The sequence below is a fragment of the Takifugu flavidus genome, unplaced genomic scaffold (assembly GCF_003711565.1).
Source record: "Takifugu flavidus isolate HTHZ2018 unplaced genomic scaffold, ASM371156v2 ctg229, whole genome shotgun sequence".
NCBI lineage: Eukaryota > Metazoa > Chordata > Actinopteri > Tetraodontiformes > Tetraodontidae > Takifugu > Takifugu flavidus.
Genome location: NW_026621894.1, coordinates 37501 through 53339, shown reverse-complemented (window position 1 = coordinate 53339; position 15839 = coordinate 37501). Strand labels below are relative to the sequence as shown.

Genomic DNA, 15839 nt, shown 5'->3' with positions numbered 1-15839 from the left:
CATTTGGTTATATGGTGCCTACAACATTTGCTCCACTAGATGGCAGCCTTTCCAGAGCTCTATGATTATTTAGCTGGCCGTGGAATAACATTCTAAACACCCCATAGTTCACGCTTGGACAATTCAAGACCCTTAAAAATGTATCTGAGTGAGAATTGACATTGCTTTTCTTATGTTGGATGTTAATTTTGTCTCTCGTCCGTTCTAAGCTCTCTGTCTCCTCTTGGGATCTATGTTACTGTTTACATCTGTGAGTTCTCGTGGTGATCATGAAGGATGAGGCCAACTTGGCTGAGTCGCTTTGGAAAAAGAGGTTTAATCTCAACAGGAAAATTAAAAATAAAGGACAAAGAGGTGTAGAAAAACAGCCAGTTTTCCTAGGATCACGTTGCTCTCTCCTGACAACCTGTGAAATCAGCAATAGGAAAGATGAGGTTGGTTGGACAGACGGGACCTTCATGATGAACATCCAGCAGGTCTAGAACTCATATTCAGGCCGTGAGCTCAACCCTCGTGTTTCTTCAGACGGAAGATTCTCCTGCGTTCGAACACAAATGCACCCAGCAATCGGCAAGAACCCAGACCATAAACTAAAGCCAAAGCCGGGGAACAGCGGTTCAGTGAATGTGGTTTTGAAGGTATGGAGGTGGACCAGGGTGTCGGTGGTGAATCTGTAGAAGGTCACAGTGCCAGCGGGGTAGTTCACATAGACGGCGACTCTCTGAGGATCAGTGGATGAGAAGGTGGGGAGGTCTACACTTTTGTTATCGTGGAGGACATAGTAACCTCTGTCAGAACACTCAAGGCTCCAAGACTGCTGATTCCTTCCAAACCAGCATTGGGGACTGCTTCCATGTCTCCGGATCTTTTTGTATGCCACAGAAATGTAAACATTCCTGTCCACTCCACCTCCCAGTAACAGCGACCAGTTAGGCTGTTGCTACACAGCAGCTGGATACAGTCCTGAAACCTCTCTGGATGGTCTGGATATGGTTGGTCCTCGACCACTCTCCTCATCACCCTGTTGTTGGACAATTGGATTGACCTGTGGACGGTGTTGGTGTCCACGCTGAGCTCACAGTGATCTAAAGGGAGAGAGGAGGAACCAGGAACCAGCTCATGAAACACAACTGAGTCCACTAACTGCTGCTTTTTTCAGAGCGTGACGTGCTGACGCATCAAGTTGATCACTTACACTTCTTCACACCACTCTTAAGTCTCTCTTTCCCACAATGGTCCAGTCTGGATTGGGAGAAGACACAGAGGAAATGAAATCCAAGGCAGGACAGAGGTTCAACAGATGCCACCTCAACCTTGAGCTCTACACTGTTCGGCCCTGACTTTGGGTCTGCCTGAACCGGTTTGCTCTTGATTCGGTTTGTGAACCTCAGAGCTGGATTTGTGACATCTCTCCATATGCCAACGTCATGGAGGAGAACTTTGCCTATTTCTCTCTAAGGATTCCCTCACAGGCAGTGGCTGCAGCCCAGATGGTTGTGCTGGCATCACCTGATCTTTTTTTGTATCTCTGACGTGACCCTTTTATTCTCCCTTATGTGGGTTCTCGTACCCTGAAGGTCCAGAAAGCATCACATCTCTCTGCTCAGAGGTGGTTCAGATCTCACAATGTGCTGCTTGAACCACCGAACGTCTGGAAGGTCTCCATGCTCATCAATAAATAGCATCAGGTCTTCATTTTAGGGAGGGTGTTTGCATCTACCTGAGAACCTCCAGGCTCAACTCTGGATCCTCCAGAACAGCAGAGAGCTGCTTCGTTCCATCATCTCCAGGATGGTTGAAGCTCAGGTCCAGTTCTTTTAGATGGGTTGGATGGACCTCAACGCTGAGGCCAGAGAAGAACATCCTTCTGCTGTGATGAGACAGCCCGATAACCTGCATGCAAGCACATCCACCACACACACACACACACACACACACACACCACACACACAACACACACACACACACACACACACACAACACACACATTCCTCACTAATTAACAGCTCATTTATGCAAAGTTCTGGGTCGTGTGTCGGGGCCTGGACCTGACTGGGGAGCGAAGCACAGGAACCAGAACCAGACTAAGTCATTTTAAAAGCTGTGGGAGTGAACAGTGGTCGGCTGGTCGGCATTTTTGGTAAAGATATTTCCTCTTTTTGGAAGATAACCAAAATTTCAAGCTGCCATTTAGAAAAACTGATGATGCTGATAAGGAGCACTAACCTGAGGATCTTCAGCCGGCAGTTTGGACTCTTCAGACCAACAGAGAGCTTGTTCAGCCCTGAATCCCTCAGGTCATTGTTACTCAGGTCCAGCTCTAGCAGACTAGAGGAGGAGGCCCTGAGGACGGGGGACAGAGCTTTACAACTCTTCTTCGTCAGATTGCAGTGACTCAACCTGACAAAAGAAAAGAAGAAGAAAGCAGGAAATCCTTCTGGTTCTCTCCTGCACAATCAGGGACGCAGGCTTATTTCTTTAGTTGACCTTTATGAGGACGGAAGGTGCAATGATACGGAATGAAATCAGTTCTTGGAGTAACTACTGCGACTGCCTAAAACGCTGCCAGATGTGATGCGTGTTGCTGAACACCTGCAGACACCTGCAGAACACCTGCAGAACACCTGCAGACACCTGCAGACACCTGCAGAACACCTGCAGAACACCTGCAGACACCTGCAGACACCTGTAGAACACCTGCAGAACACCTGCAGACACCTGCAGACACCTGCAGAACACCTGCAGAACACCTGCAGACACCTGCAGAACACCTGCAGAACACCTGCAGAACACCTGCAGACACCTACAGAACACCTGCAGAACACCTGTAGACACCTGCAGACACCTGCAGACACCTGCTGAACACTGTAGACACCTGCAGACACCTGCAGACACCTGCAGACACCTGCAGACACCTGCAGAACACCTGCAGAACACCTGCAGAACACCTGCAGACACCTACAGAACACCTGCAGAACACCTGTAGACACCTGTAGACACCTGCAGACACCTGCAGACACCTGCAGACACCTGCAGACACCTGCAGAACACCTGCAGAACACCTGCAGAACACCTGTAGACACCTGCAGACACCTGCAGACACCTGCTGAACACCTGCAGACACCTGCAGACACCTGCAGACACCTGCAGAACACCTGCAGAACACCTGCAGACACCTGCAGACACCTACAGACACCTGTAGAACACCTGCAGACACCTGCAGACACCTGCTGAACACCTGCAGACACCTACAGACACCTGCAGACACCTGCAGACACCTGCAGACACCTACAGAACACCTGCAGAACACCTGTAGACACCTGCAGACACCTGTAGACACCTGCAGACACCTGCAGAACACCTGTAGACACCTGCAGACACCTGCAGACACCTGCAGACACCTGCAGAACACCTGCAGAACACCTGCAGAACACCTGCAGACACCTACAGAACACCTGTAGAACACCTGCAGAACACCTGCAGAACATCTGCAGAACACCTGCAGACACCTGCAGACACCTGCAGACACATGTAGAACACCTGCAGACACCTGCAGACACATGTAGAACACCTGCAGACACCTGCAGACACCTGCAGACACATGTAGAACACCTGCAGACACCTGCAGACACCTGCAGACACATGTAGAACACCTGCAGACACCTGCAGACACCTGCAGACACATGTAGAACACCTGCAGACACCTGCAGACACCTGCAGACACCTGCTGAACACCTGCTGAACACCTGCAGACACCTGCAGACACCTGTCTGTCTGCCTGTCTGCCTGTCTGTCTGCCTGTCTGCCTGCCTGCCTGTCTGTCTGTCTGCCTGTCTGTCTGTCTGTCTGTCTGCCTGCCTGTCTGTCTGTCTGCCTGCCTGTCTGTCTGCCTGTCTGTCTGCCTGTTAATGTTTTATGACCTGTCGTCTGCAGCTGTTGAGCCAGAGGTCATCGTGGACCCTGAAGCCGACACAGTTGATGAAGCTTCTCCCACCGAAGCTGCGGCGGTCGATTCCTCCTCCTCAGCCTCTGATTCAGACTCGGAGTCCGACTCGTCCTCGTCCTCTGAATCTGACTCCAACTCATCCTCCTCTTCTGAGTCCAACTCCGATTCATCCTCATCCTCTGAATCTTCTGAAGCTTCGGAATCTTCCGAGTCCTCCGAGTCCTCCGAGTCTTCCGAGTCTGCTTCTGACTCTTCTTCTTCTTCATCCTCCTCATCTTCATCAGAATCTGCCAGCACTGAGGGTACACAGCCTTTTAAATGGGCAGATTTGAAGACATTTCTCCTCCAGAAGCTTGTTTCTAATGCAGATGAATGACGCTGGATCTTTGTCCCAACAGCACCTCAGGTGGTGATGAAGAGAGACCTGGCTGCTGTTCTCCTGAGGAGAAGAAGGGCTCCAGGAGAACCTACCCCTCAGCAGCTGGAGAGGTAAACCGAGGATGTGTTTGAATGCACATTTTTGCTACCTTTTGGTGTCGACATCACAGCATCGCTCTGTCTGCGTCCACCCATTCAGCCTCAGGGAGGTGTGCGAGTTAAATATCGCCTGTGACGAAATGGCAGACACGGCCGGCATCGTTGCTGCATACGCTGCCTACTACGGCCCCCCACCCTTCTAGGTGGACCGCTCCGCCTTCACCGCTCCTTCGTGGGTTCTCTTTTCTCTGCCGGTTACTAACAGAACAACAGAATATCACCCTTGGATCCATCTGAGGGACCGGGACACAAATCATCAAAAAATGACCCTGTGCTTGTGAGATGATTACGTTTAGGCACAAGTGAGCAGCTCCGGTGGTTCTGAGTAGAGTGGAGACGAGGGAACCGAAGCTCACGAAGGATGTCGCAGCCAACAGAAGAGTAAATTATTCTTAATCTCTGCAGTATAAAGTCAATGGTGCTACCAGAGCAAATGTATTGTATGTATTATATGGATGTTTTATATGTTACTTTCACTCATAGTCCAGCGTAGTGGTGAGTTATTAGAAGTATTGTAGTTCTACTCTAGTGTCTAGTGTGTGTACAACAGTTATCTGCCAGTTCTGTAACCACAAAGTGCCTCTGGGTTGAAGGTAATAAATTATTTTTCGTGTGTAATCGTTTCCTCTGCTGATTTACCAGTAAACCATCAGTTAGTAGTGTTGCATCGTTGACTAATTACGAGCTAATGTCCAGTTCTGCAGAGGTTAGCGTGGCGCTGCAGCGACTCGTTAGCAACCATGTTAACAACCTTTCATGGCCTTTCATGCTGCTGCTGCTGCTGTGTCACATCGTGCACGAGTCAGCAGAGGTCATCGGGTTTACTGGAGGTCAAGGTCTAAAACTGGGAAAGTTCATCAGCTGAATCTCAGAGATTAAAAAAAAAGAACTGAAAAGCTTTTATGGCCTTGAATAATTGTCTTCAATAATTGTTTAGATGAGAATGTTTTGGAGCTAATTTTCATTCATTCGCTTTCAAGAGGTGATGGTATTTCCATACACGCACGCAGCAGCGTGAGCACCAGCTGATCTGGCTAGTTGCTGCTAAGAGCTCTCAATAATGACTTATTGATATTCCATCTCATTTCCTGTGCACGTGGCCCGGACACATGCAACAGTGCTGAGACCTCAGAGAACATGCAGAATTCTGGGAGTTCTTACAGTAAAACTGATGCTGACGAGGTTTATGGAGGAGAAAAACATTGTTGGGGGGTTTGTTTAATGTGACATAATTAGTCATATGTACATTCAGCTGCTTTCACAGCGAACATTTTAAATTACAACATTATTTACATCTTTAAACGATGCGTTTAACATTAGGCAAATCTCCTCAGTGCCACTACGACCATTGAGATCAAATGCATTTGTAGCTTAATCCCTGAAACCTCTTAAGGCATCATGTGTTTTCTGATTAATGCTAACATGCTATCTCACTCATGCTGAATATGCTACTATGCTAATGTAGTAGTGATGTTTGACATCACTAAATCTGTTTGTCTAACCATCAACAGCCCAAATCATTTTTACACAAACTCCACTTTGTTATGATTTTGACGCCTCGCAACATTCACAGTGGTGTCATTGTCAGACTCTCTCCTCTATCTCTGTCTCATTTCCCCCCGCGTCCCTGCCCACATCGCAGGGCTCATGTCCACCTCGCTGTTGCCTTTCTTGCTGCTCTCTCTCTGCAGCTCTTTGTTCTGGGCGTTCCTGCTCCACCGCAGCAGCAAGGTGGCAACATTTGCACCAGCAACAACACATGGCTGTGAACACCTCAACTACTCTGTCCCAGGGATCCAGGGAGCGGGCCCAAAGGGGCAGGAAGCTCCAGGATCGTAATCCAGGCGGCAGAAACACTGGCTTCCTCTTCTGAAGGATGTTTGTCGCAAGGATGAACGGCGGTGGAGGAGACAGAGGGAGATGGGAGATTCTTTCCTCCAAAAATGTATTTTAATTTACCAAAAATAAAGCAGCGTCAGAAGATGTCAGGCTAAATCCATACAGACCCTGCACACTCTTACACCCCACCACTTTAACTCTTTTCCAACAATTTTCTTTTCCTCCAAAACAATGACCAACCAACTCACCAACCAACAAGAAGCCCTGTCTTGGGTCTACTACAGGGCTTTTATACCTGTAGCCCCTCCCACAGGTGAAACCAATTATCAAAATTATTACGCTCACTAATACATTTACAAACACAAAATTACAACCGAAAAGAAAATACAAAAAGATGCGTAAAACTTCCAAAACAAATTTCCACCACCAACAACCACCCAGTGCGCAGTAAAATACATGTTCAATTTACCCCAATAAAACACCCCCGCTAAAATAGATTGTGCCGTAACACCCCGCGAAACCCCTCCATATATACAATCATGGACCAGTCCTTCGGTTTCCCCAAACGAGGAAGTATGTCCTGCTGGTGAGCTATGGTAGAAAGTGGTGTGTCTGAAATGCTTAAACCGAGTAACCCTAGACGGAACAGAATGGAAATGAAATGTTTGTGTGTGCGTATGAAATGTGTGCGTATGAAGTGTGTGCGTAAGTGGCACGGCTCACTCTGTGACAATGTTTATGAGCAGGATGATGAGCAGCATGGTGAGCAGAGGTGCTCCCACACCCACCAGCACTGAACGTCCAGCCAAAGACAGGCTGAAGACAACGAGCGGCAGAAGGAAGAAGCAAAGGATGTAGACCACAGCAAACCAGCGGTGGGATGCGGTGACGTTGCCCAGGCCTTTGGCCAGTCTGATGGGAATGCGGGTGCAGGGGACTGGATACCACAGCGGGATGCCGGAGATGTTGAACAGGAAGTGGACAAGGGAAATCTAAAGAGATGATTGAAAGATGTTGTGAGTCGCATCCTCCTGTAATAGAAACCCTGTTGTTCCTGTAAATGCAGGTAAAGTTTCATACTGACAGCAGGTCCTTGATGTCGTTGTCATCTGTTCATATATATATATATTTAGATTTATAGTTAGTGGCTGCTGTTGTGTGAGAGCCTGACCTGCAGAGCATTAGCCCGTCTGTCTCCAGGACTAGCCATAGCCGCCAGCACAGACGTGGTGGTGGTGCCGATATTTGAACCCAACGCTCTTTCAATGCTGATCACACCAATTCCTCAAGTAAACACAAAACATATGTGAATAAGAAGTTATCTTTAGTATTAGCACATGGGGCAATGTGTGCACGTGTGCCTCCATCTTGTGTTCCATTCAACCTCTGAATAAAAGCAGAGTATCTAGGTGGCATTTATGCACGTTTAGAATGATGAGTAACGATCTAACCAACAAGTGGAGTGATGGCCGACGTGAAAACCGAACTGCTCTGCACAATGATCGTCATTCCCGCTCCGACCAAGATGGCAACGTAACCTGTGACCCAGCCAAAGGGAAAAGGGAAACCTGCCAGCACAGGCAACCCAGGCACACACACTCACACACTCACACACACACCACTCAGACTCACACACACTCACATTCACACACACTCACACTCACACACACTCACACACACAAACACACTTACACACACTCATACTCATACTCATTCACACACACCACTCAGACTCACACACACACACACAACCACACACACTCACGCTCACGCTCACGCTCACACTCACACACACACACCACACACACCACCAGACTCACACACACTCACACACACATTCACACTCACACACTCACACACACACTCACACACTAACCTACACTCATACTCAGACTTGTGAGGGTGAAGTTTTGATCACCCGCGCTGTTCGTTCAGACTCAGATCAACCACACAAACAACAGGAGTTCCTTGCTAGAGAGTCGAGCAGCAGTTCAACTCTGTTCGTCTGCTGCTCGCTCACCTCTTTTATTGGTGCAAACAGGATCTCATCACTCATTGTCTTCTGACCTCTGCTCCCATCTTAACAAACTTCTCTAATCTTGACCAACAGGACACATCTGGGTGCTGGTCAGCAGCTTCAGCACTTTTACGAAACACTCTCATGTTTCTTGCTTTCCTGTCAACGTTCCTCAAACACTCAAAATCTGCATACATAGCATTTAAAGATAATACTAATAACAACAACAATAATTCTTCTCTCACTCACACACACCACTCACACACTCACTCACACACTCACACACTATCACTTATACACTCACACACACACACACACACACTCACGCTCACGCTCACGCTCACACTCACACACACACACACACACCACTCAGACTCACACAAACACACACTCACATTCACACTCACACACTCACACACACTCACACACTAACCTACACTCATACTCAGACTTGTGAGGGTGAAGTTTTGATCACCCGCGCTGTTCGTTCAGACTCAGATCAACCACACAAACAACAGGAGTTCCTTGCTAGAGAGTCGAGCAGCAGTTCAACTCTGTTCGTCTGCTGCTCGCTCACCTCTTTTATTGGTGCAAACAGGATCTCATCACTCACTGTCTTCTGACCTCTGCTCCCATCTTAACAAACTTCTCTAATCTTGACCAACAGGACACATCTGGGTGCTGGTCAGCAGCTTCAGCACTTTTACGAAACACTCTCATGTTCTGCTTTTCCTGTCAACGTTCCTCAAACACTCAAAATCTGCATACAATAGCATTTAAAGATAATACTAATAACAACAACAATAATCTTCTCTCACACTCACACACACCACTCATACACTCACTCATACACTCACACACATATCACTTATACACTCACACACACACACACACACCACTCACACACCACTCATACACTCACACACACACACACCACTCATACACACACCAGTCATTCACACACACACACACACACACACACACACCACTCATACACTCACTCATACACTCACACACACACACCACTCATACACTCACACGCACACACCACTCATACACACACTCACACACACCACACACACACCACTCACACACTCAGCAGCAGTAAAATTCCACCACCATGACCCAAACACACTCCGCTCTGCCGTCGACAGTTTGAACAGCTTCATATCGCCGTCGGCGCCACCTGAATGAAACGGTTCCGTTCTAGAGCGACGACACCAAGACGGTTACCTGAGGCAGGTGTAGCGGATCCATGCTGTCGGGTCACCTGTTCTTCAGCCCGATCAAGGCTGTGGAGGACACAGTGGTGACGCTGGTCACATCACCAGGTGTCTCACACAGAAACTCTTCAAAGCCATCACAGATGTTCACGCTCCGCTCTAGACGGGACGGCGTGCCCTCACCATGGGGGGGCGGAGCGGCACAGCGTTGAGACGGGTGGAGGCCGCAGACCGCGGACGCCCTCGCCGTGGGGGTGGAGCGGCACAGCGTTGAGACGGGTGGAGGCGCGCAGAGACGCCCTCGCCCTCACCGTGGGGGCGGAGCGGCACAGCGTTGAGACCTGATTTTTCTATTGATTCTCCTAACAGGAGCAGCCGTTGATCAATAGTCTAAATATCAATGGCCTGTTTCAGCCTGTGAAGCTGTTAATGATGCTGTGAGAGGAAGGAAGGCCTCACTGATGCATTTAGTTCTAACTATATATTCAGCCGTATATGTAGAATACTTCATCTTTACTGCACCAGAGCTACGATGGCTGAACATCTCAGACGTGCTCCACAATCCCACTGTGATCCAGTTTATTTCTGATTCCTGCTTCATTGGAATTGTGGTCAAACATCCCGGACTGCTTTTGTGACGACTTTAGTCACGAGTCCGATGCTGTTCTAGACCCTCACCCACCCCCCCCCCCCCCCCCACCCCCCCAGCATGCCGTGATCAGCACGACAGTTAAAAACATAAATATTGGAATATCAGAAATGTCCTCTTGACAACATGCAGATGCTGTTTCCTCTTGTATTGTGATTCACCATGAGATTATTTTTAAGTCGAGGGCGACTCTGAAGATGCTTGTTTTTTAGAATACAGATTTATACTGATGATCACAGTTGTGTTATATGGTGCCTACAACATTTGCTCCACTAGATGGCAGCCTTTCCAGAGCTCTATGATTATTTAGCTGGCTGTGGAATAACATTCTAAACACCCCATAGTTCACGCTTGGACAATTCAAGACCCTTAAAAATGTATCTGAGTGAGAATTGACATTGCTTTTCTGATGTTGGATGTTAATTTTGTCTCTCGTCCGTTCTAAGCTCTCTGTCTCTTGGGATCTATTACTGTTTACATCTGTGAGTTCTCATGGTGATCATGAAGGATGAGGCCAACTTGGCTGAGTCGCGTTGGAAAAAGAGGTTTAATCTCACCAGGAAAATTAAAAATAAAGGACAAAGGTGTAGAAAAACAGCCAGTTTTCCTAGGATCACGTTGCTCTCTCCTGACAACCTGTGGAATCAGCAATAGGAAAGATGAGGTTGGTTGGACAGACGGGACCTTCATGATGAACATCCAGCAGGTCTAGAACTCATATTCAGGCCGTGAGCTCAACCCTCGTGTTTCTTCAGACGGGAGCTTCTCCTGCGGTCGAAGACAAATGCATCGAGGAACTGGTCGAGAACCCAGACCATAAATCTAAGCCAAAGCCGGGGAACAGCGGTTCAGTGAATGTGGCTTTGAAGGTATAGAGGTGGACCACGGTGTCGGTGGTGAATCTGTAGAAGGTCACAGTGCCAGCGGGGTAGTTCACATAGACGGCGACTCTCTGAGGATCAGTGGATGAGAAGGTGAGGAGGTCTACACTTTTGTCATCGTGGAGGACAGAGTAACCTCTGGGAGAACACACAAGGCTCCAAGACTGCTGATTCCTTCCAAACCGGCTTTGGGGACTGCTTCCATGTCTCCGGATCTTTTGTATGCCACAGAAATGAACCCGTCCTGTCCACTCCACCTCCCAGTAACAGCGACCAGTTATGCTGTTGCTACACAGCAGCTGGGCACAGTCCTCAAACCTCTCTGGATGGGCTGGATATGGTTGGTCCGGCATCTATCCTCATCACCCAGTTGTTGGACACTTGGATTGACCTGTGGACGGTGTTGGTGTCCACGCTGAGCTCACAGTGATCTAAAGGGAGAGAGGAGGAACCAGGAACCAGCTCATGAAACACAACTGAGTCCACTAACTGCTGCTTTTTTCAGAGCGTGACGTGCTGACGCATCAAGTTGATCACTTACACTTCTTCAGACCACTCTTAAGTCTCTCTTTCCCACAATGGTCCAGTCTGGATTGGGAGAAGACACAGAGGAAATGAAATCCAAGGCAGGACAGAGGTTCAACAGATGCCACCTCAACCTTGAGCTCTACACTGTTCGTCCCTGACTTTGGGTCTGCCTGAACCGGTTTGCTCTTGATTCGGTTTGTGAACCTCAGAGCTGGATTTGTGACATCTCTCCATATGCCAACGTCATGGAGGAGAACTTTGCCTATTTCTCTCTAAGGATTCCCTCCCAGGCAGTGGCTGCAGCCCAGATGGTTGTGCTGGCATCACCTGATCTTTTTGTATCTCTGACGTGACCCTTTTATTCTCCCTTACGTGGGTTCTCGTACCCTGAAGGTCCAGAAAGCATCACATCTCTCTGCTCAGAGGTGGTTCAGATCTCACAATGTGCTGCTTGAACCAGCGAACGTCTGGAAGGTCTCCATGCTCATCAATAAATAGTATCAGGTCTTCATTTTAGGGAGGGTGTTTGCATCTACCTGAGAACCTCCAGGCTCAACTCTGGATCCTCCAGAACAGCAGAGAGCTGCTTCGTTCCAACATCTCCAGGATGGTTGAAGCTCAGGTCCAGTTCTTTTAGATGGGTTGGGATGGACCTCAACGCTGAGGCCAGAGAAGAACATCCTTCTGCTGTGATGAGACAGCCCGATAACCTGCATGCAAGCACATCCACCACACACACACCACACACACACGCAACACACACACACACACACACACACACACACACAAACACAGACACACAACCACCACACACATGCACACACACACACACACACACACACAATGCATAAACACACACACACACAACCACCACACACATGCACACCACACACACACACACACACACACACACACAAACACAGACACACAACCACCACACACATGCACACACACACAAACCACACACACATGCATGAACACACAGACACACATCCACCACACACACACACACACACACATTGCTCACTAATTAACAGCTCATTTATGCAAAGTTCTGGGTCCTGTGTCGGGGCCTGGACCTGACTGGGGAGCGAAGCACAGGAACCAGAACCAGACTAAGTCATTTTAAAAGCTGTGGGAGTGAACAGTGGTCGGCTGGTCGGCATTTTTGGTAAAGATATTTCCTCTTTTTGGAAGATAACCAAAATTTAAAGCTGCCATTTAAAAAAACTGATGATGCTGATAAGGAGCACTAACCTGAGGATCTCCAGCCGGCAGTTTGGACTCTTCAGACCAACAGAGAGCTTGTTCAGCCCTGAATCCCTCAGGTCATTGTCACTCAGGTCCAGCTCTAGCAGACTAGAGGAGGAGGCGCTGAGGACGGGGGACAGAGCTTTACAACTCCACTCCCTCAGATTGCAGTGACTCAACCTGAAAAAAGAAAAGAAGAAGAACAATCAGGGACGCAGGCTTATTTCTTTAGTTGACCTTTATGAGGACGGAAGGTGCAATGATACGGAATGAAATCAGTTCTTGGAGTAACTACTGCGACTGCCTAAAACGCTGCCAGATGTGATGCGTGAACACCTGCAGAACACCTGCAGACACCTGCAGACACCTGCAGACACCTGCAGACACCTGCAGAACACCTGCAGAACACCTGCAGACACCTTCAGACAGCTGCAGACACCTGCAGACACCTGCAGCAGAACACCTGCAGACACCTGCAGAACACATGCAGACACCTGCAGACACCTGCAGACACCTGTAGACACCTGCAGAACACCTGCAGACACCTGCAGACACCTGTAGACACCTGCAGACACCTGCAGACACCTGTAGACACCTGCAGAACACCTGCAGACACCTGCAGACACCTGCAGACACCTGCAGAACACCTGCAGACACCTGCAGACACCTGTAGACACCTGCAGAACACCTGCAGACACCTGCAGACACCTGCAGAACACCTGCAGACACCTGCAGAACACCTGCAGAACACCTGCAGACACCTGCAGACACCTGCAGAACACCTGCAGACACCTGTAGACACCTGCAGAACACCTGCAGACACCTGCAGACACCTGCAGAACACCTGCAGACACCTGTAGACACCTGCAGAACACCTGCAGACACCTTCAGACACCTGCAGACACCTGCAGACACCTGCAGAACACCTGCAAAACACCTGCAGAACACTGCAGACACCTGCAGACACCTGCAGAACACCTGCAGACACCTGCAGAACACCTGCAGAACACCTGCAGACACCTGCAGACACCTGTAGACACCTGCAGAACACCTGCAGACACCTGCAGAACATTTACAGGTCACCTGCAGAACACCTGCAGAACATCTGCAGAACACCTGCAGACACCTGTAGACACCTGCAGAACACCTGCAGACACCTGCAGAACATTTACAGGTCACCTGTAGAACACCTGCAGAACATCTGCAGAACACCTGCAGACACCTGCAGAACACCTGCAGACACCTGCAGACACATGCAGAACACCTGCAGGCACCTGCAGACACCTGCAGAACACTTACAGGGCTTTTCTGCAGGCTGTGACCACTGGCAGCAGCCTCAGAAGAACCCACTCTGAAGCAGAGTATTTCTTCAGGTCAAACATCTCCAGGTCTTGTCCTGAGGACAGTAATATGAAGCCAAGAGCTGACCACTGAGCAGAGGAGAGACTTTCTGTTGTCAATCTTCTAGATCTGAGGTTCTGTTGAACCTCCTGGACCAGTGAACTATCGTTCAGCTCGTTCAGACAGTGGAACACACACACAAACACACACACACACATACACACACAACACACACAGACACACAAACACACATTGCTCACTAATTAACAGCTCATTTATGCAAAGTTCTGGGTCGTGTGTCGGGGCCTGGACCTGACTGGGGAGCGAAGCACAGGAACCAGAACCAGACTAAGTCATTTTAAAAGCTGTGGGAGTGAACAGTGGTCGGCTGGTCGGCATTTTTGGTAAAGATATTTCCTCTTTTTGGAAGATAACCGAAATTTCAAGCTGCCATTTAGAAAAACTGATGATGCTGATAAGGAGTACTAACCTGAGGATCTCCAGCCGGCAGTTTGGACTCTTCAGACCAACAGAGAGCTTGTTCAGCCCTGAATCCCTCAGGTCATTGTCCCTCAGGTCCAGCTCTAGCAGACTAGAGGAGGAGGCGCTGAGGACGGGGGACAGAGCTTCACAACTCCTCTCCCTCAGACTGCAGTGACTCAACCTGAAAAAAGAATAGAAGAAGAAAGCAGGAAATCCTTCTGGTTCTCTCCTGCACAATCAGGGACGCAGGCTTATTTCTTTAGTTGACCTTTATGAGGACGGAAGGTGCAATGATACGGAATGAAATCAGTTCTTGGAGTAACTACTGCGACTGCCTAAAACGCTGCCAGATGTGATGCGTGTTGCTGAACACCTGCAGACACCTGCAGACACCTGCAGAACACCTGCAGACACCTGCAGACACCTGCAGAACACCTGCAGAACACCTGCAGAACACCTGCAGACACCTGCAGACACCTGCAGACACCTGCAGAACACCTGCAGACACCTGCAGAACACCTGCAGACACCTGCAGACACCTGCAGAACACCTGCAGACACCTGCAGACACCTGCAGACACCTGCAGACACCTGCAGGGCTTTTCTGCAGGCTCTGACCACTGGCAGCAGCCTCAGAAGAACCCACTCTGAAGCAGAGTATTTCTTCAGGTCAAACATCTCCAGGTCTTGTCCTGAGGACAGTAATATGAAGCCAAGAGCTGACCACTGAGCAGAGGAGAGACTTTCTGTTGTCAATCTTCTGGATCTGAGGTTCTCTTGAACCTCCTGGACCAGAGAACTATCGTTCAGCTCGTTCAGACAGTGGAACACACACACACACACAGACACACACACACACACACACACACACACACACACACACACACACACACATTCCTCACTAATTAACAGCTCATTTATGCAAAGTTCTGGGTCCTGTGTCGGGGCCTGGACCTGACTGGGGAGCGAAGCACAGGAACCAGAACCAGACTAAGTCATTTTAAAAGCTGTGGGAGTGAACAGTGGTCGGCTGGTCGGCATTTTTGGTAAAGATATTTCCTCTTTTTGGAAGATAACCAAAATTTCAAGCTGCCATTTAGAAAAACTGTTGATGCTGATAAGGAGCACTAACCTGAGGATCTTCA

General features: G+C 48.9%; 3 protein-coding genes and 2 long non-coding RNA genes across 12 annotated transcripts in view; 2 read left to right on the top strand and 3 right to left on the bottom strand.

Moving 5' to 3' along the window:
• Positions 1 to 296: 296 nt before the first annotated feature.
• LOC130519850 (NACHT, LRR and PYD domains-containing protein 12-like) overlaps positions 297 to 15839 on the bottom strand; it is a 51223-nt gene continuing 35680 nt past the window's right edge. For 3 of the 6 annotated variants that reach the window (XM_057023450.1, XM_057023451.1, XM_057023455.1), the window contains 6 exons: positions 15827 to 15839; positions 14703 to 14876; positions 12878 to 13051; positions 12157 to 12330; positions 11634 to 11680; positions 297 to 1085 (listed from right to left, as the gene is read on the bottom strand). The exon at positions 15827 to 15839 is cut by the window's right edge and continues 161 nt beyond it. In XM_057023450.1, the coding sequence (XP_056879430.1) occupies positions 754 to 1085; positions 11634 to 11680; positions 12157 to 12330; positions 12878 to 13051; positions 14703 to 14876; positions 15827 to 15839 (914 nt within the window). In that variant the 3' untranslated portion in view covers positions 297 to 753. Of the gene's footprint in view, positions 1086 to 1195; positions 1313 to 11315; positions 11524 to 11633; positions 11681 to 12156; positions 12331 to 12877; positions 13052 to 14702; positions 14877 to 15826 lie in introns of those variants that run through there. The other 3 variants (XM_057023453.1, XM_057023452.1, XR_008948493.1) reach the window with 3 other exon arrangements.
• Positions 1079 to 9731, bottom strand: LOC130519851 (sodium-dependent phosphate transport protein 2A-like). 3 transcript variants are annotated; one of them, XM_057023459.1, is made up of 6 exons: positions 8241 to 8469; positions 7494 to 7590; positions 7046 to 7314; positions 2227 to 2400; positions 1721 to 1893; positions 1079 to 1242 (listed from the first exon to the last, which is right to left on the bottom strand). In XM_057023459.1, the coding sequence occupies exons 2-5, from the start codon at positions 7530 to 7532 to the stop codon at positions 1818 to 1820; spliced, it is 558 nt and encodes a 185-aa protein (XP_056879439.1). In that variant the 5' UTR covers positions 7533 to 7590; positions 8241 to 8469; the 3' UTR covers positions 1079 to 1242; positions 1721 to 1817. The 3 variants fall into 3 exon arrangements, with proteins under 3 accessions (XP_056879439.1, XP_056879438.1, XP_056879437.1); XM_057023458.1 differs by lacking the exons at positions 1079 to 1242; positions 1721 to 1893; positions 8241 to 8469 and adding an exon at positions 9573 to 9731 and having other exon boundaries at positions 1986 to 2400; XM_057023457.1 differs by lacking the exons at positions 1079 to 1242; positions 1721 to 1893 and having other exon boundaries at positions 1986 to 2400; positions 8241 to 8471.
• LOC130519854 (uncharacterized) lies at positions 2413 to 3439 on the bottom strand. The gene is made up of 3 exons (XR_008948495.1): positions 3269 to 3439; positions 2876 to 2980; positions 2413 to 2602 (listed from the first exon to the last, which is right to left on the bottom strand). It is a non-coding gene; the product is annotated as an uncharacterized LOC130519854 (long non-coding RNA).
• Positions 3785 to 5101, top strand: LOC130519852 (osteocalcin 2-like). The gene is made up of 3 exons (XM_057023460.1): positions 3785 to 4248; positions 4345 to 4435; positions 4524 to 5101. The coding sequence occupies exons 1-3, from the start codon at positions 3909 to 3911 to the stop codon at positions 4624 to 4626; spliced, it is 534 nt and encodes a 177-aa protein (XP_056879440.1). The 5' UTR covers positions 3785 to 3908; the 3' UTR covers positions 4627 to 5101.
• Positions 6112 to 8010, top strand: LOC130519853 (uncharacterized). Its single transcript, XR_008948494.1, has 2 exons — positions 6112 to 6918; positions 7069 to 8010. It is a non-coding gene; the product is annotated as an uncharacterized LOC130519853 (long non-coding RNA).

Excerpts from the sequence above, each read along its gene's own strand:
- LOC130519851 (XM_057023458.1), bottom strand. The coding sequence starts at position 7,532 with ATGGCTAGTCCTGGAGACAGACGGGCTAATGCTCTGCAG. Across the intron at positions 7,315-7,493 it reads GACGGGCTAATGCTCTGCAG|ATTTCCCTTGTCCACTTCCT; the intron begins GTCAGGCTCTCA and ends TCATCTCTTTAG. Across the intron at positions 2,401-7,045 it reads CTCATAAACATTGTCACAGA|GTTGAGTCACTGCAATCTGA; the intron begins GTGAGCCGTGCC and ends TTCTTTTGTCAG.
- LOC130519852 (XM_057023460.1), top strand. The coding sequence starts at position 3,909 with ATGTTTTATGACCTGTCGTCTGCAGCTGTTGAGCCAGAGGTCATCGTG. Across the intron at positions 4,249-4,344 it reads AGAATCTGCCAGCACTGAGG|CACCTCAGGTGGTGATGAAG; the intron begins GTACACAGCCTT and ends TTGTCCCAACAG. Across the intron at positions 4,436-4,523 it reads ACCCCTCAGCAGCTGGAGAG|CCTCAGGGAGGTGTGCGAGT; the intron begins GTAAACCGAGGA and ends CCACCCATTCAG.